General features: G+C 41.5%; 1 protein-coding gene across 1 annotated transcript; it reads left to right on the top strand.

The window, feature by feature from the left end:
- The first annotated feature begins 766 nt into the window (after positions 1-766).
- On the top strand, positions 767-18,769 carry kcnj19a (potassium inwardly rectifying channel subfamily J member 19a). The gene is made up of 3 exons (XM_034593673.1): positions 767-1,826; positions 13,888-14,104; positions 17,734-18,769. Exons 1-3 carry the CDS (start codon positions 1,161-1,163, stop codon positions 18,399-18,401), a joined length of 1,551 nt encoding a protein of 516 aa, XP_034449564.1. The 5' UTR covers positions 767-1,160; the 3' UTR covers positions 18,402-18,769.
- The last annotated feature ends 8,512 nt before the right edge of the window (positions 18,770-27,281 follow it).

Raw genomic sequence — 27,281 nt, 5'->3', positions numbered from 1 at the left:
TTTTACGACTGTCCTCTGGGAGAGTACTAGTGCAGGAAACCCTCCACTGTAGTAGCCATCCAATGTCGAAATCAATACAAGGGCTTCACAGGAAAGAGGAGAAGCACAGATTTAATGTCTGACTTCAAATGGACATAGCCTGGAGACAAGTGAGCAGTAAATTTAATCTATCTAAAGCAACAAGTCCAGAAAATAAAAAGATTTCAGGGAGTTATTTAAAATTCGAATGAGTCGGTTAGTGTAAGTTCTTTTCCAGTACAGTTTAAGTACAAGACATTATTACCTCAATTTGAAAGCTTTCAATTTGGCACAGGTTTGAGCAGAAGCAGAGGGAGATTGCTGGAGCCGTATCTGCAATTCAATTAGTCAGTGTCCTTCACGTTGCCCCCGATTAGAGCAGGTATTAGACCAAATATGCACATGGGTCGTCCATCCAGTAGATGGCACAGTCTAACTTAACAGCACAAAGATGGTACTACCTCATCACTTGAGGATCTCCGAGTCTCTGGGCTGTCCATCACACCGGAGGATCAGTTAAAGTGGAAAGACAATGGAAGCTCCTTCAGAGAAATGAATGAATATAATAATTAACTAATTAATTAATACATCAGTTAAGCCCCAAGCTGATTAAAATGAAATGCGCTGAAGGGTAGCCCACATCATCCATCCCCCTCTTTCTTTCTCTCTCCACACAAGCGCAGTCTTGTGTAACTCTCCCCTCCTCTCTCCCTGCCCCCTTCCCTCCCTCTCCTCACATATCTCCCTCCTCTCTCACACACTTACCCCTTCATCCATTACAGTCCACCAGAAGCTGTGAATGGGAGGCAGCTCCTCGTATTTCGCTTCGCTGGTGAGCATCAGGCAAGTCAGACTGAGTGGAGGAAGAGCAGAGCGCACAGCTGCAGGGAGCGACTGGCTGGTGTCATGTGGAATAACTGGAAGTATAGTGTATGTTTTTAAATAAAAGAATAACACCTGTGGTTTAAAAGTAGAGACAAACGCGTGCTTTTTTTAAATTTTATTCCTTCAATTTTTGTGCGCGCAAAGGTGGCCATGGCGCATTTTACGCACTGCAGGTAACCAGTGTTTTGGGGCTCAAACAAACAGAAAACATGGATTAAAGGGAAAGTAAGTTTTTGCTTTACTTCAGGAGAGCTCAAATGGCGGCACTTCGCAGAAAATTTGGCGAGGACTACCAGGTGGTCAACACGAACCGGGCCAACACTTTCTCTGCCCCGGTCAAGAAGAAACGCCAGCGCTTCGTGGACAAGAACGGCCGCTGCAACGTGCAGCACGGAAACCTCGGCGGGGAGACCAGCAGGTACCTCTCTGACCTCTTCACCACGCTGGTGGACCTGAAGTGGCGATGGAACATGCTCATCTTCATCCTCACTTACACCATCGCCTGGCTGGTCATGGCATCCATGTGGTGGATCATCGCGTACATCAGGGGAGACTTGAACCACGGCCACGACTCGTCCTACACACCCTGCGTGGCCAATGTTTACAACTTCCCCTCAGCTTTTCTGTTTTTTATTGAGACCGAGGCCACCATCGGCTACGGGTACCGGTACATCACTGAGAAGTGCCCCGAGGGCATCATCCTCTTCCTGTTCCAGTCACTGCTGGGCTCCATAGTGGACGCTTTTCTCATCGGCTGCATGTTCATTAAAATGTCTCAGCCCAAGAAACGCGCAGAGACGCTCATGTTCAGTCAGGACGCGGTGATTTCTCAGCGAGACGGGAAACTGTGCCTCATGTTCCGTGTGGGGAACCTGCGCAACAGCCACATGGTGTCTGCTCAGATCAGGTGCAAACTCATAAAGGTAAGTTCACAAAAAAGGGATCATGATAAAACTAACTGAAACCGTATAATGTATACGTTAACAACATACAGTTACACCTCACAGTCAATCAAAAGGGTAACAAAACACGCATGGAAATGAACTTGCTATAACTTAATAGCAATGTTGCTGCACTGGTCAGCTCTGTTGAATCTCAGCAGTGGGGACACTTTCTATTATGGGTTCATGCAAATAGTAGAAGCTTGAGGAAAGTGATTTCCTTTTTGCACACTGGCTGCGCTCTTGACAGACAGCTTGCATCTCTGATCAATCTTTACTCCATTTCCCTCCACGTGGATAAGCGATGATTGCACATTGCATATCAATGATTCAAATTAACCTTCTTTTTCATTCAAAGTGCAACTGTAAGCAGGTCCCACACTATGTGCCTTGTTCAACCAAACAGGCTTAAGGTAGTATTACCATAATCCCTCAGCTGCAGGATGCAGAGGCTGAGTGGCAGCCAGGTGGATCCCAAACCATGGAGATAAGGGAACAAAGGCAGTGTTGGGTCTTTGTGGCGAGTGGTGCAGTGAGGAGAGTGGACACTGTGTCCAGCATCAGTTCCCCTTCAGATGGTGACACCTGGATAGATAGGAGCGAGGCGAGAGATGGCACCCAGAGGAAGAAAAGATAGGCTCAGTGAATCAGTGGTGAGAGGGAGCTTCACACACTGACACAGATCACTGAGGGCACAGAAGCACTCCTGAGAGAAAGGTATTCATGACAACTGTGAGGAAACGCATCATTTTGTCTCATTGGATAATTTGATTGTCCGTCCCTGATTTACAAAATGTGTCATGAAGCATCACACGGTTTAAATATGGCTGCAGCAAAACCCAGGACCAAATAATCAGCCTGTCCACTAATGTGGGTTTGGAAGCTCCTCATCAATTGTGCCACGCTGCCACACTCCACTAATGAGGAGCCCAGCAGATTTTTTGCCATTTTTGTGGAATATGGCTAATGAACCTCGGACACTGAAAACAAGCAGCAATGCCGAAAATGATCACAAATAGCAGCAAGGTCGGCCGGCTCTTCCTTTAATGATCCTAGTCCAGCTCCTTTCAGCCACATCCGTGTTCAATGTGCAAAATGGGCCATAAAGAAGACAAACAGCATTGGTGAGGTGTTTGGAGCTTGTTTATGTCTGTGGTCCACTCGGCGCAGCATTGGTCAGCTTAATGATGCGTGCAGGCAGAGAGGGAGAGTCCACAGTGTGGAGGAAGTGAAAAAGCCAATAGGCATAAAGTACAATCGCACATGTCTACAATGATTTCCTCCAATTAAGTAAGCTCTCAGCATCACATTTAAACTCTCCACCTGCGACACACACTTATGATACCATGAAATGTGGTGTATTACCACACTCTAACTCTAACAGTGATAAATAGTGTGTTAAAACTGACAGATGTGGGTTTTTTTATAGCTGTGACAACAAAAGTGGAACAGAACTAATCCGGTTTTGTGTTAAATTCAAATAAGAAGGCAAGCTGCATTGTAAAGGAGACGAGAATAAATGTACATGAAAAAGCAATAATTTCTAAGCAGCAGTGTCACAACCTTTCCGTCTGGACTGTCAGAAATACAATCAGTATGAATTCCAAGACCTCTCTGCCCACGTCATTTTTACAGTCCTCTGTGTGAAATATAATAAATACGGCATCCGCTGTGTGCTCCTTAGTGTTTTTATTTTTGCTTCAGGCTTTCTGGTCTAACCTTATTCTTTCGCTTCAAAGACTCTCTTTTCAAGACCAAATTTTTTCTGCAGCTCTGTCCGAGCGTAGACCACAAAAAACTAAAAAGGAAAAAAAAGACTCATCATGCATGAACAAAAGCTTTGTTTTAGTTCAATGTATAGTCGTCCTTTACATATACATGTCACATTTTAAAAGTACTACTCAAGTAGATATATCTTAGACTAAATGTTTCCATTGCAGTCCCCGTGTAGAAATGCTGGTGGTGCTGTTGAACTGCAGCCCTCTTCAATCATGCCTCATAGAAAATACCCAGCGACATTATTTCATCCTGTGTGGACACAGTGAGTTTGAGAAAAGGGTTTTGCGATGACTTGTTGCATCTAAAACAGAGTAAATGAACAACTCAAAATCCATAGGCAGAAATTTTCCTATAAATCAAAACACCAGCGTGTACCGTGACAATTTGTTTCTGAGTATTCTCTGAAGTGTTAATGATTAGAACTCCAAGTTGGCTGCATTTGAATTTTTTGGCTTGAATGTGATATAAATCACATTCAAAGTATTGTAGTATTGTAAACCGATAGTTCTAAGACTGCGGTCCAAGTTATTTAAAGGGACTCACCTTTGAAGAGGAAAAGAAGCTCTGAATGAACAAGTACAGACGGTTTAGTTAGACGTTAAAGATCTGCGCCTACTTATGGTCTTTATCACATTACCTCCACCAAGGAGGTTATGTTTTAACTCCTGTCCATTTATTTGTTGGTTTGTTTGTTTTGTTAAGCAAGATTAACCAAAAACTACATGACAGATCACCACGAAACTAAAATGAATAATGTGGCATTCAGGGAAGAAGCAGTTAAATTTTCGTCCGGATCAGGGGACAGATCCAGGAGCACTTTCTTTAACATTGTGAGGGTGTTTTCAGCACCTGTTGGGCCTTGATGGAGGTATGTGCTCTGCTGAGTGCCAATCTCGTTCTCTATAAACTATTTAGCAACTACAGTGTTACTCCAGTTTACACATGTGGAGCCACAGTAAAGTCTTCTCTTGCCTCTCATGCACCTGAAGCTCACAGGCATGTTTAGTGGTGAGCATGTAATTTAAATACTCAGCTTTGATTGAGCACTTAATTTCTCCTGCTGCCAATAAATAGGTTGAAGTAATCTATTTACTCAGTGACTTGCTTTTCTTATTCAAAAGAGTTGCAGTAGAAAAACACCCTAAATCGTAGTAAGCGTTTGTCTCCTACACATCAATGCACAATTGTATGAAGTTGAACCTTTGCCAACCTCCTCGCATTTTGCCCTTAACCGACTGATGAGTATTTAAATATTTGTGAATGGTGCTTCAATGGCGTTTCTCAATTCACAGTCAGTGGCATCTTCTTGCACCTCCAGCGTTGGTATGTGTCAAAGGGCATTAGCGGCGCTTGTTGTCAGACTCCATGTGTTTTCATAGCGTAAGGATTGAAAGCTGTAACCACTTTCAATAGGATTCTCCCTGCACTGGAGGGCAAGAGGGCAAATGATGCCAGTTGCTACTTATTATGTCAAATTTAATATCCATCATGCCACAATTGCTCGATCAGAACTAATTCCAACATATGTTGACCTAACATCCTTTATATAAGGGGATAACAGGGCACGACTTCAGTGTGTCACTCCAAGACAGCATCAGAGGCGTTGCACTCAGTCGTTTACATGAGAGTGACAGGAGTGAGTGGGTGGGTAGGGTTGTCAGTTGCATTAAGCTACAGAAATGGTTGGAGACATTACTCTTTTTACCTCCGCCAACGAGGCAATGTTTTCACCCCTGTCCATTTGTCGGTTGCTTGCACAAAAACTGAAATGCTAACAGTGTTTTCATGAAACACGGTGAAACCAGGGAAGTGGTATTGGCCAGTGAAGAAGCCATTAAAGTGGTGCAGATCCAGATCAGTGGGCAGGTCCAGATTTGTTTTATTTAAATAGCGAGATTGCAATTTTTGTATATGGCATTTTTCATAATTTTCACTGTTTCCCCAGGGAACAATTCATGTGTCTTTCTGAAAAAATCAGGCATGATTAGGGAACTGATATCTATGAGTGTGTTGAATTAGCTGCAGCTTGATTGAATTTAATTGGACTGTTGGGCCTTGGCGCAGGTGTGTGCTCCACTGAGTGCCATTCTAGTTTATTTTTGTTTTGTGTGAGCTCCACAACCTAAACCTCAATATTGGAATTGTAAAAAAACGTTTGAAATATTAATTAATATTATTAAAAGAGGGGGATTTTCGAAGTTATTTGACCATCCAATGAGCAGCATGGAGAAGCACCCTGGCCTCTTCTGTCTCAGTTCCATTCATGTGTTTGGAGAGGTTGCAGACACAAAACTGCTCTTAGTGCAGTACAGTGTGAGATACCAGTGCAAAAAAAACAAAACACTGACCTTTGCTTAGAAGCGAGCCTCGGGCATCTGCACTCGCCCAGATAAAGAGTTTTGGTCTTCCCTTTCTCTTTCCTTCATTAGCCAGGGCGTCACTGCACACAATGCTCTCAGTGTGTCTCCAGTGGAGTATGTAATGACAGAGAAGAAGGCATGTCCTCTATATTTGCAGTAAAGGAGAATATTATCAATACAGTCTTTGTCTGATAATGTCAGTAACTTCGGGCACCTCAGAGGAAACAACCCACAGCTCTTATTATGTCTCATTGTGTCCAGTTAAAACTTGATTATGCATTTATTGTAGCATTGGGTTAATAGTGAGATGGTGTAAAAAGTGGTGGAGGAAGCACTCAAACATTTTACTTCAGTAAAAGTACAATTTAATAGATAAAAATGTTCTAAAGTAACAGTTTAAGTACCACATTAACTTTTCAACTTACGTAAATGTAAGTAAGTAGGTGCTTTCAAATGTATTAAAAGTAAAAGTACTTTTTGCTGATGTATGTAGTGGAGTAAAAGTTATAAGTACCCATATATAATTCTACTTATGTACAGATACATGACAATTGTACTTTAGCACAGTAAGTAAGTAAATTAACTTTATTACATCCCACCACTGGGTGTAAGTAGCAGACACACACAAATATTAGTGATCCCTAAAGATGAGAGCTTTATCTTAACAGTTTTTGGAGGACAAAGCCGGGTTGACAGTGAGCCACTTGTTGGCGCTGCTGTGTTCCGGACAGTATGTCAGTGAACCAGAGCTCTGCTGAACTGTCACGGATGATTGCTGGATAACATTGGAAAGATTGAAGAGACAGACCGACGGGACCTGTCATCCAGAGTCCCACAGTAAGTCGTTGAAATGCAGCTTTGACGGGCATCCATGACGGCCTCACAGGGCATCCTACTGGAACATCCCAGCTGAAAATACGGCTCTGATATTACTCGGAGGGTGGCGGGTGGGAGGCGGCTGAGAGAAAGAGAGAGTGAAGAAATTCATCCAAAGTGATGGAAAGTGGTGACGGAGCCGGAGAGAGTCTCATTGCAAGAGAGGGGAGACATAAAACGTGTTACCCGCAGAGTTCTCCTTTTAATTGAGTGATTTTAGAAAGTAATCCTCACAGCTGTATACATCACCTCAAAGGATTGCAGAATGTGGTATATAGTAGAGCCGAGAAGTCAAATTGATTTCCGTTTCTTTTCTAATAAGAATAGAGATGCAATTATGCTATCAGGTTGTGGGGGTTTCGGAGAAAGGCCTTGAAACTCACCAGTTATCGATTAGCAAACCCCAGAGCCCGTGAACCTAGGGCAGCTCATGATTCTGTCTTTGTATCCACTTCTTAAATTATTCAGCCTACATGTAGGATGTTTTGCTGTTGGAGGGTTCATGCTGAAAGATGCAAGAGAACACACACAAATTTTTAACCTTGGTTTCTTTTTTCTTATTGATGCGTCCAAAAGAAGGAATGTGTGAGGGGAAGTCTGTAATGTTTATATGGTGGCAGAGAAAGTAAAAAAGGGTTAGAAATCTGTCTGCATGTGGAACAAATATCACGAGAACCGTTCATCTGTTTTAGTTGATCTACTTTATGGGCTTCACACTTACTATGTGTATTAGGGGTCCAAGGAAGTACAGCGTCAAATTGGGTGCGATTTAGAAACGTGATACTTTCAGTATTAATAACCTTTGAATAAACAGACGACCAGTTTTCTGTAGCGGCAGTGGCTCGGACTCATCAATGTAAGTGGGTTCTGTGGACTGGGTCCTGCAGTCAGTCTTTACTTCCCACGGCTTAATTACTGCAGGTCACTTTCCGATAGAAAGTTTCAACCAGCATTACCACAGTCCAAACAATTAACCCATTCCAAACAGGCAGTCTAAGAACAGGCACTGCACTCGTCTTAGTCAGTTTGGCAACACACGCTCTATAAATACTCGCTAAACCAAATCCAGGAAATGCACTGCAAAAATACATAATAATACTGCATAACACCCCCGCTGCCTAAAATCAGACCTGAAGTTCACAAGCACTAAAGAGAAGCTTGGTTCCTCTTGAATAAACATCACGTCTTCAGGCTCTTGACAACAGTAATATCTGAGTGTTGTTTCAATGTTTTCAACACCCAAGTACAAATCAGAGGCAGCACAGTCACAACTAAACACATTTTTGGCCAAGAACATTGTGACACTGCCCACTCCTGCCAAAGTCACTGTGTGTCACAGAGAGAATTAAAACACGTTCCAAGAAAAAAAAAGAAGAACATCAGCACATTTCTGGATTTTGTATTTCCAAATAATGTCTAAAACTATTTGTATCCTGGTTGCCCAGTACCACCCTGGCAATTTTTTTTTATTTTGGTTGAGTGTGAGCCTCCATAGGGACCTTAAGAGTATGATTTCATGTCTTCTAAATACAAGACTAGCTAAACAGAAATTGGTTTTGACAGAGTGAAAGGAGCTTAGTATCCATAGAAATTATCTTTATCATCTGCAGTCCGTAATTAATGATGGTTAAAGTGAGTAGTCAGGGTGCGGTTGTGCTTTTATTTTGTCATCTTAGTTCATATCACACATGAACAATTAACACCAGTTTAAAAAAGAAGACTTGTGTCCAATCTTATATAAGTGTTTCAGACGTCTAACTTTACTCATACGTCACCTTTTACAGACACAGGCATTTATGCAGCATTAAACACAATCAGGGATTTTGCAGATATGTCCAGTATCAACATAAAGTCAAAAATGTGCTTTTTGATGATGAGTGACCTTTTGGTGTTACCCTTGTCAGCATAACTGGTCAAACCAAATTAGGGTGGGCCCTGACACAAACACATTTCCTTGTGGCGGAAGACTTTGATTTTGAGCAGCTTCCCCAATAGTGCAAACATACTGTAAAAAGCGCTAAGCCAGTTTGAATGTGCTTGCCCAGATCTTGCTTTTATTGCTTTTAAAAGTCCTGAAAGACTTTTGTAGAAATGCTGAGCCATAGACTCACAGATGGACGACTGCTCCTTAAAAATGAAGCCAAATCCTGAGTGTTGCCACCTGCTGGCTGGCTGCATTCAATGTAATAAACCCTGTTTCCACCATGTTAGCAGATGGGACATGGACCAAACTAAAAAGTCAAAATATATGTTAAATAATTTTGGTTTTAATGATGATATAAAAATATGGCGACACAATTGGCAGCTGTGACTGACACCTGATTGGTCGAGCATGTGTATCAGCAGGACCTTGATACCGAGGCTCCAAGCCACGATCACTATGCAGGCTCCAAATAATATCAAAAGCACAATATGGTAGTGGCCGCATCCAAGATATTTTGGTTTCATTTTTTGTACAGATGGAGGAAGTGGAGACATGTAATCCATCTTAGTTGAGGTCTTTTATTTAAGTTTCTTTTATGCTATAAAATAGTTAAAACATTTCATGGATCAAGGATAATATTTATTATCCCTGCGGGGTACACTATGTCGTACAGTCAGCTGTGACCACACAACCATCAGGCAAGTTATATAAACGTCTACATAAAACTCCTAATGAGATATTTAAAAGGCCCATGGCAGCTGGGACAAATCAGTTCCTCAGTTTCTTTTTTACTAAATGTGTGACTTAAATGCTACTAGATCAATATTTTATGCTTGTTTCCTGGTTGGACAAGAGGAAGATTTAATTGAGAACAGTTGCTGCATTAAAACACAGTGTAGGTGAATTATGGCGGCCGTAAGAAGGTGGTGTTTCTCCTTTTCAGATGTTGACTGTGATGCACAATGTTGTTTTGCGACCAAAAGAGGGGCAACAACGGATGTTTGTGTGGACAAACCTTTTTTCTGAATCAACCTACAAACAATACTATGGACACAGTTTTTTTCACGTAAACAGAATTCAGTTGATTCAGTGTAGATAACGTATGAAACACGAGTACATTTTATCACTGTAGGAGAAATATGGGCTGTCCATCTCCGTGGGACAAATTCATTTTACTCTTGATTCAATTTGAGCATTTTATCCACACACTTGAGGCTGGCCTGTGTAATATGTTAGACTTGCCCAACCTTTCTAGATGTACTGAGCATGCGAACAGTAGCAGAATGAAGCCTTCATGATGCGTCCGGCTTCGACCCGAATGCATACAAACTCTACCTTCCTTTCATGCTGCTGATTGATGAAAGCCCAGCAGAGAATGGACTGGTGTTAAGTGATGATCAGGCCACGTCAGGTCTAATCAATTTGATTCTTCTCCTGTCTTCATCCATGAGCATCATTCACACCACAGAGACACAGCTTTTGTGTTCATGAAACAAAGCCATGTTGTGTCTTTTTTACAATAACTAGGGTAGTGGCCGTTCTAAACCTGCCTGTTTGGAATGGGTGGTTTTTCTGTGGTAATACTGCTTGCTGCAGAACCCTGAAGCTGCACAAAGAGCTGTTCACCTGTTTATTCAAAGTTCAGTGAAGCTTGACTCAGTACAAACCCGAACTGGAGAATCAGTTGTCGTCGTGAACGCACTGTTGTCGTGATTGACAGCATCACTGAAGTTGATGAGTCCCAACCGCCGCTGCTACACAGCACTGATTGCCTGTTTATCCAAAACGTATAAGTGATGAACGTATCATGTGTCCCCATTAGACCAAATTCAACTCTGCACTTCCTTCGGCCTTTAACAATACACAGGCCAAGTGTGAAGCTGATAAGATGAACGGTTTTTGAGATATGCAAGCCACATACAGACAGACAGTTGGACAGACAACTAGATTGGTGAGTATTCAAATGTGACAGGTCTATGTCAACATGCTCATCCAGTCATTCTGCAGTAACATCTCCCCAAAGGAATCATTATAAATGACACCACCCTGTCTGAATTTTGTAGAGCTCTGGGAGACAGATCTGTCTATTTGTTGAACTTAATGTCAGATTTACAGAAAAGACAGGAGACAAACTCGGCTATCTCTGAATCCTTGTGCGAGAGGAAGTGTAGGAGAGTGCAAGCAGTGCCTGTGTAAGAAGCTTTGCCTGTCAATGTTTGCATACAGTCATCCATCTTCTTAATCCTAAGTGACAAAGACAGAAAGTGAAAAGTAGAATTTCCCTAAGCTAGCATGAGATAACCCACATGGAGGAACGAAGCCAAACAGTATTCAGCGGGCTGTAAGCACCCGACAAGTGAACAATGTCCTCCCCGACATGAAAGTCATTCTTCAAGATAAATCCAAAAGAGCATCTCATTGTTATTCACAGGAGATAGAAATAGAATGCAATGCTTTCTGGCAATGGAAAAAAAGACTGTTTACTCATACTTCATTCACAATTTGTGACTCGGAGGGATACATTGGGCAATGTCAGCGGGAGGTCAGGATGAGCTCTGACTAAAGTACAGGAGTGACCAGGACGAGACACAACAGAAACCAAAGATGTAGTAAATCCACTGAGAGTCAAATTATTTTCAATGAAAATCATTTGGATTTTTGTTTCACTTAATTCACCTAAATTATTTCATAAAAATAGCCAGTTTAACAGCGAAACGTTTTCCAACAATATCCTGAACCTGAACACAAATCACCCAATCATGACTTATCAGCTGTAACCAGGGATCTGCAAGCTTTAATGTTCTCTATATGCATGGGGCTGTAGTTCGAGACACACACTTTGGTATCTGAAGTGATTTGAGTACAGTAGTGTCTCTTTTAAAATAAAATTTAAAACCAGAAACAAAATCGTACAAGCAGCAATTGTTAGCACATCTGGCTAATGGGCTAACCCTTTTCTCAAAGGCCAAGTAGGACCCCATTGATTAACAACATTAATTTGTCTACATGCACAGTTGGCTCTTCCACTGTGTACAATCTTCTGACTATGTGGAACTCAGTTGTGGCTGCCATTGGAGTAAATAATAATGATAATAATAAACTTTATTTATATAGCACCTTTCAAATCACAATTACAAGGTGCCTTACAAATACAAAAATTAAGAATTGAAGGCATCTATAGGAAATACTTGAAAGCAGTTTGAAGATCACAATACATTACATAAACTAAATCATTATAAATGATTGAAAAGCTGAAAATGGTTGTGGCTTTGCCCCGTTCTTTGATTTGACAGCATTTCTCTATCAATGTCTAAAGTGAAACATGCTTGAATTCTGCATAAAAGCACCTGCAGCATTACATATGTTAGAAAACAAACTGATCTTACATTTGTCCAAATTATGTTGTTATTTACAGTATGTTTGTGTCGTGCACAGAGAAGTCATCAGGTCATATGGACGAACATAAGACACCAACAACGATTAAAAAAAGTTGTTGTTGGAGTATTTTTTGTCATTTGTGACATACAAATCGTTTCAGCTACACAAAGCTTGGGGTCAATCGCTCAATAAAACCATTCATTCTTCTATTTCGTTATCACCATATTTTGGACTGGAACCAGCACAGCTATGACACACACTCTGTTATGAAAACTCTAAAAGAGGAAATTGTCTTTGTGGGACTAATGTGCTTTTATTTTATTTTTATTTTACAACTACATCCTACGGTGAGATCCAGAAATAGAAGCAGGTTTTGTAAAGAAGGGGGTGGGACAGTGTGTGTGTGTGTGTGTGTGAATCTGTGTGGGAGATCATTACGAAGCTGTGTGGTGCAGGAATAGTGTGTATGTTTGTGTGAGTGGGTGACTGGTGGCTGACACATCCCAATTATTGGTTGTGGGTGGAAACAATGAAGAAAAAAATAAAAGGGAAAAAAACTTAGCATATGCCACTGAAGATTATATGAGAAAATCAACACTGCACTTTTTATTTATTGTGTTTAAATACTAATTACGCTAAAAAAGACAGTTTGGTGCTATTTAAAGTATAAAAGAAAGACACCTTAAAAACACAAGATAGAGTCTTACCACAAAGTAACTGCTTATCTCAAAGGTGATTAAATGCCTAATATTTTATGTTTTTTGCTCTTAAATCACACAGAAATAATATGTTAACGCTTCCTCTACGTCCGAAAACCTACATAATATACATTACTTATATCAAAGCTGTCGAAAAAGCTACATACCTCATTTCTGAGAGGCAGATGTGAGCAACGTGGCTTCTAATTTGAGGGGATGAGCGGAAAGGTTTAAAACAGGCTGTTAAGTGAGGGGAGAGAAAGGATGAACAGATGGATTAGACAGAATAAGACAGAAAAGGTAAAAATACACTCAGGAACCATTGGTGCTGAGCTCCAACATCATCAGGGCAATTAAATGCTTCTGCACCACTTCACACTCACACTGTGGGCAAGTCCTGTCCTAACACGGCCGTCTCATACGTCTAATAAATGAAAATAGATTTGTGCATCAGATCTTTGTTTTTTTCTTGGTTCTTCTGGTAACCATTGGAGTAATTAGAATTAAAACTGGATCCACCAAGATAATACTTAATTTACATTTTGAATACAGGACCTATAATGCTATATACTTGGATGGGCTATATTTTGTGCTGATGAAAACAACGGAAAAACCATGTGACCTTTTGCTCTACTCTGGATTAACTGTGTTTGTCCTTTGTTTGAAGAACTCAGCTGACTGACACAACACCCTAACCACACATGATACTATTTCCTCTCCAACACATTTAGGATGCAGCCCATCAGTCACATCTTATCAGACGATAAGTTCCAGACACAAAACAATACATTCACACACACCCCTCTGCGTGTTTTGGGGTCAGGAGGTAACCCACACACAGACACGTAAGCATGAGCGCAGACATTTCAAATTTCATCACACTTGCAATCTGCACCTTGCCTGTGTTATACTTTCTTTTTACAAATCACTGTGCATTTAATCCTCTTTTTTCCTGTCTCTTTCTTCTTATTTTCCATCTTTTCCCTCTGTCCATTCCTTCCTCTCTCTTTTTCCTGGCTGTCTTTCAGTCTCGTCAGACACCCGAGGGCGAGTTCCTGCCTCTGGACCAGTGCGAGTTGGACGTTGGTTTTGGGACAGGTGCAGACCAGCTCTTCCTGGTGTCCCCTCTCACCATCTGCCACGAAATCAATCCCAAGAGCCCCTTCTTCGAACTGTCCCAGCGCTCCCTCATGAATGAACAGTTTGAGATTGTCGTTATCCTCGAGGGCATCGTTGAAACCACTGGTGAGGAATCTATACCCACCACTTCTTTCAGCTCTTTGTGTCCTGTACCCACTCCTAATCTACATGTAAATTCCTATATCGATATCAACCCACATAACATTCCTATCTAATAGATACTCATTATCTAGATTGCAAGATCTCATTTCCCCGCCTTCCTAGTTTTGTATAATCGGAAAATGCAGGAAAAAAAGTGGGAATAAGAAGAACACATTAGAATGACGCCCTGATTGAATTATGAGGGATATTTTATTACGCCAGAATCGGTTTATGCCCACTCTATGCATAACACAATCCTGTGGTCATAGATGCATGTGTCACTTTGATAGATGAGATGGGATGTTAGTCGAAGTTCCACTCCATTTTTCAGACAGCTGAGAGCAGAGGTGATTCGGAGCCTGTGAGACATTGGTCCTCACCCTCCACTGTAAACTACATGCAGCCATGCTGAAGTACTCTCAGCATCAACACTGCTCTCTCTGTTGTATATTTAACAGAATGATTTTCCCCCTAAGTCCAATACAAGTAAATCCAACTCCCTCTTTTCTTTTCAGCCCTGCTTCCATAACCCTCACTTTGCCACTGCTGTAGAAGGAACCACAGAACTGAACAGGCTTAGAGCAGGGGGGGGGGAGGGATCAGCAGGGAGGCGTAGAGGCGGGCAGGCAACACGGTCTGTGCTCGGTTGATAATACCATTAAATCAGGGTGCAGACAGAAGTTTAGAGTCTCAGCGCTGTGGCACTCAGAGCGGAGGGCTAGAGGAGGGAAGCTCTGGCAGTGTCACCTTCAATTGGCCACGATATCCCATCATCCTCACACTAACACACATCCCATTAACGTGAACTCATGAACAAATATCCCCTCGCATCCATCCGCTGCTGAGACAGCTGTGCAGCTTGTTCATTGTCTCCCCAACTCATTCCCATTATGGTTCAAGCAGAGTTGACATATTACCACTCAGCCACTCTGGGACTTGTCAGTTTTAGTTCACTTCCTAGAGGCAGTATTGGTTCCATTTTTACACATAAGAGCATGATTGACCTGAAATGTGTTGGAGACCCTGGGAGGGATTTAGCACCAATAGTGAATTAGTCTCTAGTGGAGAATTTAGTCTCTAGTAAGCTATACATTTTACAGTTTTATTGTTTGACTCTTGGTGACTCACTATGACAAACTTGGTTTAACAGACATATATTAATATTTGAATTGGTGATCAATTCAAAACTCACATCAAATCAATCCACTCGTCAAAATTCAGGATGTCTTGATTTTGTTTTTCTTCATTAAGAGATCAAAGGTGCTCATCTGATCCATAATGGACCCATGCAAAACTGCAGGACTCACCATTCATAAACTAATTTTAAACCCAAATTCTAATGGGTACCAGGATGGACAGTCACAATTATCCAAAACAGACCAGAGGAAAAATAATATTTTGTCCTGCTGTGATTGAGACATACCATTTGATCAGAACTAATTCTGTTCAGCTCAGTTTAAAGCGTGTTGATGCACAGAACCTGCCCCTGAATCTTGATTCCTAGGAACCATGAGAACAGTGAAGACCTAGTTCAAACCTTTGTAAACCAATGAGTAGTCAACATGTCTGGATTTTAGTCCCTTTACTCTTTTGCTTTGTACTTTCACTAATATGCCGATGACACACACCTCTATGTATGTGATATAATTTAGATTCTTACTAACAATGCTCAGATATAAATAGAGTCACAGAAAAGGCAGATCACCATAATATGCTCTCTAGCCAGTGCCAGTAAAGGCTACCGCCAGGAATTTTGCATGGATTCTTCTTCAGGGACACCCTGGTCGATGTCTGCCAAGTGTTTTAAATAGCTGCGCTGAGGGCTTTTCTTCTCATGCACGATCCACTCAACATTAGGCAGTGGGTTGAATATGCCTATGATGCCTGAATGATGAAACAAAACTGGTTTGCATGTCAGGCTCTGAACCTACTAGCTTCCAGTGCTCTGGTATTATTGCTGACTTGTGTATTTACAGTCAGCAGAAATACAGTCATTCTGCTGGTGGCTACAGAAGAACACAACTGGAAAGTTATGCCAGACTCACTCTTGTGATTAAAGCTTCCGGGCTAATTAAGAAATTCTCTGACCTTTGTTTGGATGTGGACTGTTGAAGGTTTTCTGTGGATGAAGATGAGTCGTGAGCCTGGAATAGCATCAGGCTGTGATATAACACTGCACATAGCATCTCTCAGAGGAACAGGATCAGGCTTTTGCTCTACAGTGTTTAGTGAGCAGTGTTTAACAGAGAAGCTCAGGTTGAAGCAAAGCCACTGGATCAGAAAGAAAAAATGGACTAAGTGCTTATTGATCGCAAAAGACCTCCAAGCAAGCACCCGAATGTCAAGAAAATAATTTTACGAGAGCTGAGGTCAAATTAAAAAGTGTGTTTTGGATACTTGGAGGCTGTTTTAATCCTGTTTACACACACGGAACCAGTGTCTGCATAAAGGGTGACTAATATGCACACCAACAAATAACTGCCAAAAGACATCAGGAAATCAATGGATAATTGATTTGAGGCCTGTGCAATTTACAATCAACACCACATGTCACAATAAATACATGTAAAGACAAGTCGAATGGTTTCTGCCATCGATATATTGATGTGACAATGGTGCTGGGCAACTGCTAATTATGTTGATCAGATTGCACAATTACCAACACAAGACGCGCTGATGACAAGCATCACTCGCCTTTCACTTATAATAACAGCACAAAGTGTGGGAATCACTCACCAGTTCATGGAAACAGGAACAGCACTGCTACAAGACTTCACTGAATGTAGTAGCGTTATGTCAAGATTATTTATATATTATGTAAAGATGTCCTTTACTCATGCCACCATCTGAGTTATTCTGTTTATATTGGAGGCGACACGCTTGGAATATGGCAAAACATTGAGTATGATAAAGTAATAAAGTACTACAGATCCAGACAACTTAATCCCAGAAGGGTAATTCGATTCACCATCTAACCCATTCATGTAAGTAATGATAATGAATAATGAATAAATTAATTAGTAGCCACAATCAGACATCAACATGCCAGTGCACATATAAACAACAACAACCAATAATTATAAGCATTTATAAGCCTGATAGCAGAGGGAATTAAGGAATCAAAGCAACAATTTCTTTTTACGAGTAGCCACATAATAGAGAGAAAACTCCCTCGAGAGAATATGATTCATTGGCTTATGATTCCTTTTGCCCTCTGGGTCACCCAATTCTTCCAGAGGGAGCACAGGTCCTTTTGCTGGACTCCAATGATCTTGGAGCAGAACCTAAACAGCTTTTATCCTTCCTTTAGCTTTGACACTGCACTTCCTGTAACAGCTTTTTAGTCTTTGTGAATTATGGCCTGTGAATTCACTTTTCAAAAAGTATTTACATCTCCAGTAAGTGACAAAATTGAACTATAGGAAGAGGCATGAGGCAGCGTTTCCATAAGAAAGTGCGGAGCACAAAGAGAGATGATGGGAGGGAACGCTGTCCTTTCACATATTTTCTTTTCAGCCAGTATTTGTTTTGTTGAAGCTTGACCTTCATTTAATGACAGTTATAAAAAGTACTACCCTGTTCATCTCTTGTAGGTATGACATGCCAGGCACGGACGTCATATACTGAGGATGAGGTTTTATGGGGCCATCGCTTCCTGCCGGTGATGTCCCTCGAGGAGGGTTTCTTCAGGGTAGACTACTCTCAGTTCCACATTACGTTTGAGGTGCCGACACCAGTGTACAGCGTCAAGGAACACGAAGAGAAGAATTCACTACCCTCGCCTCTATCTACTCCCGTCCATGCACTCGGCGAGAGCCACGGCGCCCGGCGTGACCGGGTGTTTTCTGTGGATTACATCAACTCATTAGACGAAAGGGGTCGTCATTCAGGGGCCGGGGGTCGACTGCCAAGCAAGCTGCAGAGGATGAGCTCTTCTGGGAAGGAGGACCTGCAGAGGAAGGTGCTTCTGCTCAGCTCCCAGCACTCTGAGAAGGCCTGCAGCACAGGAGACTTGCCCCTGAAGCTGCAGCGCCTCAGCTCCTCCTCGCCGGTACCCGAGGCGGAGAATCGGCTGCAACTCAAGTCCCTCAAGGTGGGCTTCGAACCCATGACCCAGTCTACTGGAGACCTGTACCAGCACAGCCTTCAACCTTCACTGTCCCCTGCTACAGTCCTCATGCACACCCCATTGCTCACGGCTGGAGGGAGGGCGGAGGACAACCTGCCACCAAAGCTGCGGAGGATGAACGCCGACCGCTGAAATCCACAACAGACTCCCTGTGACCTCCGACTGCCGACACACAGGAGGAGACAGATTCAGAGATGAACTTTACCATTGATAAGAAAAAACAAATGGTTTACCGACAATTTATTGATTAGTTTTTTCTTGAGACGCAACCTTTACTGATTTCTGTATTTCATAGCAGTGGGATTCATGCAGCCGTTGTTACACAGAAAACAAGAAAACACAAACTTCATGCTTGATCCAAACTCGATCATTCTGCCAGAATTGTGCATGTATACACTAAATCCATTGTTTAATGCACCACTACACTATATAGTCAATCTTAGTTTTATCTAAACATAAATTATATTAAGATGATAATAAATGATGTTTGATCATCAGCCTCCTTTGTGTTTTTATTGTTGTCACACACTCTCCAAAATAATCAATGTTTGGTTTATGAACGCATTGTAATTGTTTGTGCAACAGTTTTGCCAGATGTCAATAAGTAAACCAAAAGTGCAACACAATGCAGTTTTAATAAGCAGCTCTTAATGCACTAAATTTGCCCCCTTGGTAAGCGACACTTAATGCAGGAACAATCCCATAATTCCTCAGTGCATATAAGAGAGAGAGGGATGGGGGGATAATGAGCTGCTGCTGAGAGAGAAAATATGAAGGGTGGATACTGGAGAAAGGAGGCTGATTAGAGTCAAAGCTTCGCTCCAGACAGAGTAATGTGCTCACTGAGATATCATGTCTCACTAACACATCCAATCAATGTATTATGTGGTCATTTCTCAAATGCATATTCAAACACATGGACACTTTTCTCAGTCTTACTCTTTTTATCCAGCTATGTAAAGTATGTACACACAACAGGTCAGTTTCTGTATCTACCATAGACTGTATACTGCTCCCCAAAAGTGAAGCCAAAGCATCTCCATCACCACCTGGTTGCTCCGTGCAGTATGAGTCATAAACCCTGCCTCCTCCATGTCAATGCATGGGATATGGACCAATCTATAAAGTCAAAGTACATACTATTTCTTTCATATGTTCAAGTGTTCGCCTTTCTGTAAGATTGGTTTTATATTAACGGGGTGAAACTTCATGGTTGACTGATTCGCGATTGGAGCATATGTATCAGTTCCAATCCCCGGTAACTACTGCGCAGACTCCTGGCTACAAATGCCCAGATGGCGGTGTTCGTATTTGGGATAATTTAACTACATTTTAAACCTCATTAATAGATAGTGGGAGGAAGAGGAGATGTGTCGTCCATCTGTATAAACAGTCTCTGGTATCTCCAGTCAAAGGAACTTTAATAGTTACAGTAGAGGGTAAGAACTGTGATGTTTTCTACGAAAACCGATTACAGCAACAACAAGCAGAAAACACAAGCTTCACTAAATCCAGGTACAACCTCAGCACAACTAAAAGCTTCTTCAGCAGCACAGGGTCAGTGCATCTCGAGTGTCTACAGCAGCTAAGCCTTAATTCACCTCCACCGCAGCAAAAACTGAAAAATCTATGGAGGCAGGAGATTTTCCCTGCTTCAACTGCACACTTACAGAGACCTTCCCCCCATTAACCATTCTGCAGCTTCGACCACCCACTCAGTTTACACACTGTCTTAACTGGTCCTCACACTCCATGCCTGTAATTTAGCCACATACTGAGCGCTGTGTGTGTTTTGTACACTTACTCGCCACACACATGCTTTGTCACTGTTTTCATGCTGTGTAGGATTTGCCAAATTACATGACAAGGAAACGAAATGGGCTCATTGCAATTCGGAGCACCTCAGACAACACACAGACAGATGATAATGAAACTGGATTTGTTCACCTATTTGTTGGAAGTTAATCATTGCTTTCATTACGTGATCTACTCATTTAAATCACCAATAAAGATGAAGAGGTTAGGTTCTGATACAGGGCGTTATTGCTCCCGGTGTCAATTGTCAACCACCCACTGTGCCATAAACAGTTGGAAAACACTCTAGTCTAATGTTAATGTACCTGTTTACCTGTTTGTGTGGTAAAATATCATTTTAAAAATCAACTGAATAAGGTCATACACAAATACAACACAAATACAACACTTATAGACAACCATTTAGGAAAAGGCCAATTCAAATCTCAACAATCTCCATTCCTGAATAACAACCCCAATAAACAGTGTGATTTCCACTTATCCTTTTACATCTGGAAGGGTTAGAACCTTCCTCTAACTTGCTCTGGGAAACTACAATTTCTCAGGTTTTGTGGATGGACTGGTGGACTGGTTCGACTGCCAAACTACCAAAAAAAACAATTTATGGTTTCGTACTTTACTGATTGAGGAAATGTAAAAAAAAACTGCCAAAAGACAATCAATGTCAGAGTCAGAGTCCACTATATGAGGAGTGCTATAGGAACCGTCTCCCAGTGGCACCGACAACTCTGCCGCCACCTCTGCTTCCTTAAACAGACGACATGTCGGGACCTTGGTGACTCCATATTTGTCTGCTTGAAGATTGTCAGCTCCTGTGTAAGGTGTTTTCATAGGGTTACATATAATTTTCACTATTTTGACCCTGACACTGACATATCCACAGATTAATTATACCTGGAATATTGAAACTAAATAAGACGACAAAGCATGGAGAATCTCTTAAATCATAAATCTATGACTTCTTTATACGTTGTCCACCATCTCAAATCTGACTGTGTTAATATCAGCTTATAAATGATGTTGAAAAAGTTCTAAATGACAAAGAAAGTTTAATCTCTGTTAAAAAAACAGAAAAAACAACAATCTCTCATTCTTCCCACCACATAGATTGGGGCTGTTGTTTTGACATATAGCCGATTCATTTACAACCCACAGTTCATCATGTCTTTGTGCTGAGCTGCAGCAACTGTGAATGTGGCTAATAAGGCCACTTGTGGTGTCTTAAAGAGAAACGTGCCAGACTGATCCACATAATTGAGATACTGTACACACGTGTGTCTGCACACGCACACAAACAAAAACACAAGAAACACACATGCTGCAGCTGTCAATCAGAAGCGATCCACTTCCTTTCACCACGGCAACACGGCAACACGCAAACCTCTTTGCCTTGCAGCAGTGGGGATAAACATACAGCTTAGGTGTGTGTGTGTGTGCGTGTGTGTGTGTGTGTGTGTGTGTGTGTGTGTGTGTGTGTGTGTGTGTGTGTGTGTGTGTCTGTGACAGAGATCATCATTGTATTCTTCAACCCCCTCTTTTTACCCCACTCTTATTAAGCATATTCATACACAGCATTTAAAATGCGAGTGTGTATTCCTGTGTGTGTGTATGTATAGGTAGAGGTGTGTGCAGATGAGTTGGACAGCTGATCTAAACTGCAGATATTAAGCGTCTCATCTGCAGCACTATTCCTCCTTACCCGTGGAGACTAATCCTGTGGGAATTGAGAAAAAGAAAGACGGCAAATAACATCAGAGGCGCTCATCTTTCTCTGCGTAGCATTTTAATTTCAACTTGTCTGCTTTACAATGGAGGTAAACACTGGTGACATGCTTTGAAAATAATGAATGGCCGACTGCATTGATTTTTCCATGCATACATTACCATAATACTTGCCCGTGGCTATTTGGAGGGAATGTCTAAATATTGGTTCTTTAAAGCTACAGCGTCTGTGACTGAAGTGCTGGAATGAATAGTTCATCTTCGGGGAACAAGCGTATAGAACGTACATCCTCTGGGGACGCCCCTCTCTTTGCTCCGCCAAACCTAACCAGGCTAAAGATCGAAGGACCAATCAATACCTGTCTCACTGCCGCAAACCGGGGCCCTGACGCTAAGGCCCGAGCATAATCACTTGGATCTGCAGGGAAAGCTGTGTGAGGAGGGATTGGAGGACAGATCTCCATCTCCAGCAGAGAGAAGATTGGTGCAAACCTGGAACAATGACCTCGTATCCCCTCAGGAGAAATCAATAGCTCTGATCTCTGTTCATCACAGCGGCACATGCAAGAGACTCTCAGTAACAGAAACATACTATTTCCTTCAGAAACAGTCTCGATGCCTCAGTAGGACGCGTGTTTGATTGGAATAATTGCTCCTGCTGAGCTCTGGACACATGGTGGACACATATTTCATCTCAGATTAGCATTCATCTGTATTATACAGCATCTTTTAGGAATTACGGTTCTTCCAGGGTGTAGTGATAAAAAGACAGGGGATTCAGCATCAGTCAGTTCAGCTACCTACAAAGCATCATGGCTGTACAGTAGAAGATTTAAAGTAATTTGTTTTCAGCTGTACAACTGTCAGCTTCTGCTTGTGTCCAACATCCTCAGCGTCTGAATAATCCAAATATAATCTGCAGCCACAGAGCTATAGGAAACACAGCAGAAATCAATGTCACGCCATCAGTAAAAACATTTTCTAGGATTCACATGGATCAACAGCAAACGTATGAGAAGTCTGTGCTGGGTATAGCTGCTCGTTCTATACACCTATTTGTTCTTTCATTTTTTCCACACAAACTAGCAACCCCCAACCCCCCTGGGATTTTGATGTAATGCCCACATCTGGAAAAGCAGGTCATGTGATGCCCTCAGACACGAAAAGACCTTTTGTACACATCCACGACAAAAGAAGCAGCTGGAAAAATTTTAAACAGATATTCATAAAATACTGTATCATGGACACAACCTAATAATTAAAGAACAATTGAGAGATTTAAAATGTGGTAATGTTGAACATGAGGAACATTTTAGAGGCAACACACATGCATGTATAATCAGTTCAGGCAGAAATATGTGAGTTTGGCCTGGGCAGCACAAACTGAGAAAAATATCTCCAGGCTTGATGACTGCAAATAAGCTTGAAACAAGAAGAAACTGGGGTTCCAGTTTTTTATCCCTGCTTTGCAAATCGTATTTTCCTGCATGAAATTTCAGGGTGTTTGGGGTGTGTTGAGAATATATGAAAATTATTTTGAATAAAGGTTCACCCCAACAGTGTCATACAAACATCATACAACCACACATTAGGCTACAGAGAATGAATTAGAATAGCACTCAGCAGAGAGCATACCTCCACCAAGACCCATTAGTCTCCTTAAATTCAATCAAGACTCGAGACATTTCTACACACTCATAGAAATCAGTCCCCTAAATATGGCTGATTAATTCTATGATTAATTCTATGATCGGCTATTTACAGGAGACTGCAAACTTGGAAACCTTCGAACGCTTTCTGCCAAAACATCGTCATTTTAAAGGTTTGGTTAAAGACTCGAATGTAAAGACTAGAATTCTTTCTGTCTGTCATAAATGAAAACCTGGAGTCTCAGACCTTTAAAGTTGAGCAATTGCTGTCCTCCACGCTCCATTAATCTTTTTACTCCTTTCTCCTTATCTATGCATTTCGTTTTGGTCCCGTTCTGCTCTTCTACGGCTGTATTGTCCAGGCTACTTTGTGCCTGATAAGCACTTTTCCTCACCGGACCAATCGTTTGTCTGATGCTACCTCTTCTGTGAAATTGTACTTGTCACATGCAGGGGTGCGCTTAAACGAAATATGATCACACAAATCCACACAAATGCGCACACACAATTCCACATGGGAGGCTCGAATGCAAAGGGAGTGAACACCTCCCCCTGATTTTCCTTGTTATTCGCTTTTCAATACCTCACTTCACAGTCCCCCTGCGACGGCAAGAGAACTTTATTCTGAGGCACTATTTGAAATCAATCTTCAGACCCTGAAAAAGTCTTTTACTTTTTAATCAAACTCTTTCACGGGACTTTTAATCATACTTTCCCCACGGACGAAGGGAGTAGGCTGACAGTGATGTGGTCAGTGAGTGAAAGCCGAGAGAATAAAAAGAGACCCCATCATTACACGCATCTGTTCTGTCGCTCCATTAGAAAGAACAAAATGACCCTTATCACCCTGTCGTCCCCACAGAGACATAATTGGGTTTTCAGGGGAAAATTTCTTAGGACCTAAATTGATTTGCTCCGTCTCCTCCCAGTGCTGCCCAGCTCGGCCGACCCCTGCAGCGAATAGTCGGTGAGGGCTCCGCGGGAAATAATATTTCCTGTTGTCACCCACTAATGGTCATTGCAGCATAACTGCATCGCTGCATGGAGAATAATAACATTAATTCTGTGGTGCGTCAACTTATATATGAAGCCAATTTCTTAGGATGTAAGTAGGATGAGGTGCTGAAATTATTAAGAAAGTGGCGAACGACCCATCGCTCATTTGGACCGTCTGATTGCTTCTTGTCCTCTGGTAATACTTGACACATAGGTGTGGTTAATCACTTTAATTAAAATAAAGATTTATTCATATAATGAGGCAGGTGATGGTGAGCGTTGCTGCATTAAACTGGGCCCTTGGCAAGAAAGAACTATGGGACCTGATGCATGAGGGGTGCATAATTCATATATAGCATCTCATACATTTTCAAATTTAACAGTTGAGTAGTTTATTTTCTGGAATTTCAACTTGCCATTTTAAGCTGTGTCTTCATTCAAGCAAAAAGCTGAAAATAGGACACCTTAAGGTGTTTTTTGTTCTGCACTGGATTCAGTCATTAACAATTTTGACTAATTATAGATTTCATGCGCTATGGTCCGGCCCGTCAGACTTTTCATTTTAGTCTGAACCGAAAAAACAGGTGTGAAAGGACTGAGACTTAGTCCGACTAAAACAGGTCGTCTCCGTCGGGATCAAACTGAACCATTCTGTTTGTTTGCAGTGTGAAAACTCTTAATTGGATAGTTCAGACTTTCGGACCAGTTGCAGGAGGTTGAGACAGCATTAAATGATAGAAGAGGAAACAGTTGCCTTGGCTTATAGGATTTTTTGCTGTTTTCGCCTCAATAATAAAACGTTTGAACAACGAGGGAAGTCCTTTAGTGCATTTGAACTAGACAGTACCTAGTGTGTAATAATGCACCTAAAGTCGGTGAAACTGGTCGTAATACGATCATAATATTAGAGTGGTAAGGAAATTAAAGAAATTAAATAGTTCATTTATTTTTACTACACGATGAAGTGATAACACACCGATGTCAGATGCACTTCTGACTACAAACCAATCAATGTCAAGCGTAGGTAGACGCAGTCCATGTAGGGGATGACCACAGGACGTACGTATGTCATATAATTCTTTAGTCTGCTCCCTAAATTACAATGTGAAGCCAAAACTAACCAGATCAAACGTAAACAATGTAACAAAAATGTTTAGGTGTTAAAACGCCCTAAAGGCTTATTGGTGCTGTCTTTATGTACGAAAAGAGATATGTCCTTTTCAATGTAACCCGTAACTGCCCACGGTAACTGATGTTACAGGGAGTTTTTCCCTGTAACATCATTTAGATGCCAGTAATTTCTTCAGTTCCGGCATTGTTGAAATTTCTTTGATCGTCTTGAACTATTGGCGACACTGCCTCCCCATGATTCCCGGTGGTACTGCGCCATTTTGTCCGTATCTGGAAGCTATCAGAAGACCTGCACAAATATGGATGATATGCACAGTGTACGGATAGAAGGCTCCTCCGGTTTCAATACACATATCTAACGTTGAGCATAAATGAGCCATAAGTCTATCCATGGGGAACATTTTAAGATCACAGCAGCAGCTTTTGACACAGTCATACACTCATGTATATGGCTTCAAAGAGCTTTTCACACAAATTGTCCAATTGCAGACTTCATATTTCCTTTTTTATGCCCATCAAAATAGATGAGGCACAAAAAATGGTCACAATAAACTATAAGGGATACCAGAGTTATGACTTTGATTAAAAGAATTGAAGAACAGTAGCCTTTTTATTTTGGCTGTTTAGTTTTGTGTTGGTCATTGCCTTCCAATATGAATTACACAGTATTATTGAGGTTATTAAGTTTCACCTCAGGCCCTCACATTAAAGGTGCAATCATAACTGTGCTCTTTTGAACAAATGTGATTCTATGGTCTACTGATCACACGCCAGCGTACACTTCTACATCACTGCAGCAAGGTGAGTTAAACCACCAGAGATTTCCAGGGGGTGTTCATTTCCAGCTATAATCAATGTGTTTACTATTTGTATTGATTTGTATGACAATGAATCAAATGAGGATGTGAAATCTAGTAGTTATGAACCTTCACAAAGTTATCACTCACATCTGCAGCGACCATCAGCAACAGAGAGATTACTCGAGATTTTCAGCTAAAAAGCTCTTTAGCCCTCAGCTTCACTCTAACCACCTCTCAGTTTGTTGCTTTCGGCTGCAGCAGGCGACGGTTTCCGCTGAAAAAGCTCTGACCTCAACAACCCCATATCTGTGCAAGCAGCTTGTTAAAACCTCTGTTTCGTTGATGGTCTCCATGACATGAGCAAAGGAGGAAGTCAGGTGATGTATTGAATGACAAAGTCCACTGTAGGAAGAGGTTGGGGGTGGACAGTTGCGTAGACAAAACACAGCAGACAGATTTGCATTTGTAGTATTGTTTTCTTTTTAAACACCGTGTTACCCAGTGTGCCGGCACAAGCAGGGTATTGTTTGTACCAGACAGTGACTGTGTGTGCGTGTACAGAATACCTAAATAATGCATGGATGGATTTTCACCAAACTTGGTGGGAATCTTACCAAGGAGGGTATCTCTGGATGATTAGCTTTGGGAGCTGACCAGTCAAGAGTCAAGCTCAAGTTCGTGGTCAACAACAATATGATCCAAAAAACACATTTTCCACAATATCTCAGCAAATAATAGGGCCAGAGAGACAGTCTATATCTTATATCGATCAGAAATTTATGTCGTGAATAAGTCACAGCTTAATGTTCAAGAAAGTATTTTCAAGGTATCACTGCATCCAATAGGATTATAGTTGCAACCTAAGTCTGCTGCTCAAGGTGTATGCTCCCAAATGGTAT

The sequence above is a fragment of the Hippoglossus hippoglossus genome, chromosome 8 (assembly GCF_009819705.1).
Source record: "Hippoglossus hippoglossus isolate fHipHip1 chromosome 8, fHipHip1.pri, whole genome shotgun sequence".
NCBI classification, from domain to species: domain Eukaryota; kingdom Metazoa; phylum Chordata; class Actinopteri; order Pleuronectiformes; family Pleuronectidae; genus Hippoglossus; species Hippoglossus hippoglossus.
Note: the sequence above shows the minus strand (reverse complement) of the source record. Positions and strands in the feature narration are given on the sequence as shown.

Bases quoted from the DNA above. Each gene is read 5' to 3' on its own strand.
- kcnj19a (XM_034593673.1), top strand. From the start codon at position 1,161: ATGGCGGCACTTCGCAGAAAATTTGGCGAGGACTACCAGGTGGTCAAC. The intron at 1,827-13,887 runs GTAAGTTCACAA...GCTGTCTTTCAG, and splicing joins TCAGGTGCAAACTCATAAAG to TCTCGTCAGACACCCGAGGG. The intron at 14,105-17,733 runs GTGAGGAATCTA...CATCTCTTGTAG, and splicing joins GGGCATCGTTGAAACCACTG to GTATGACATGCCAGGCACGG.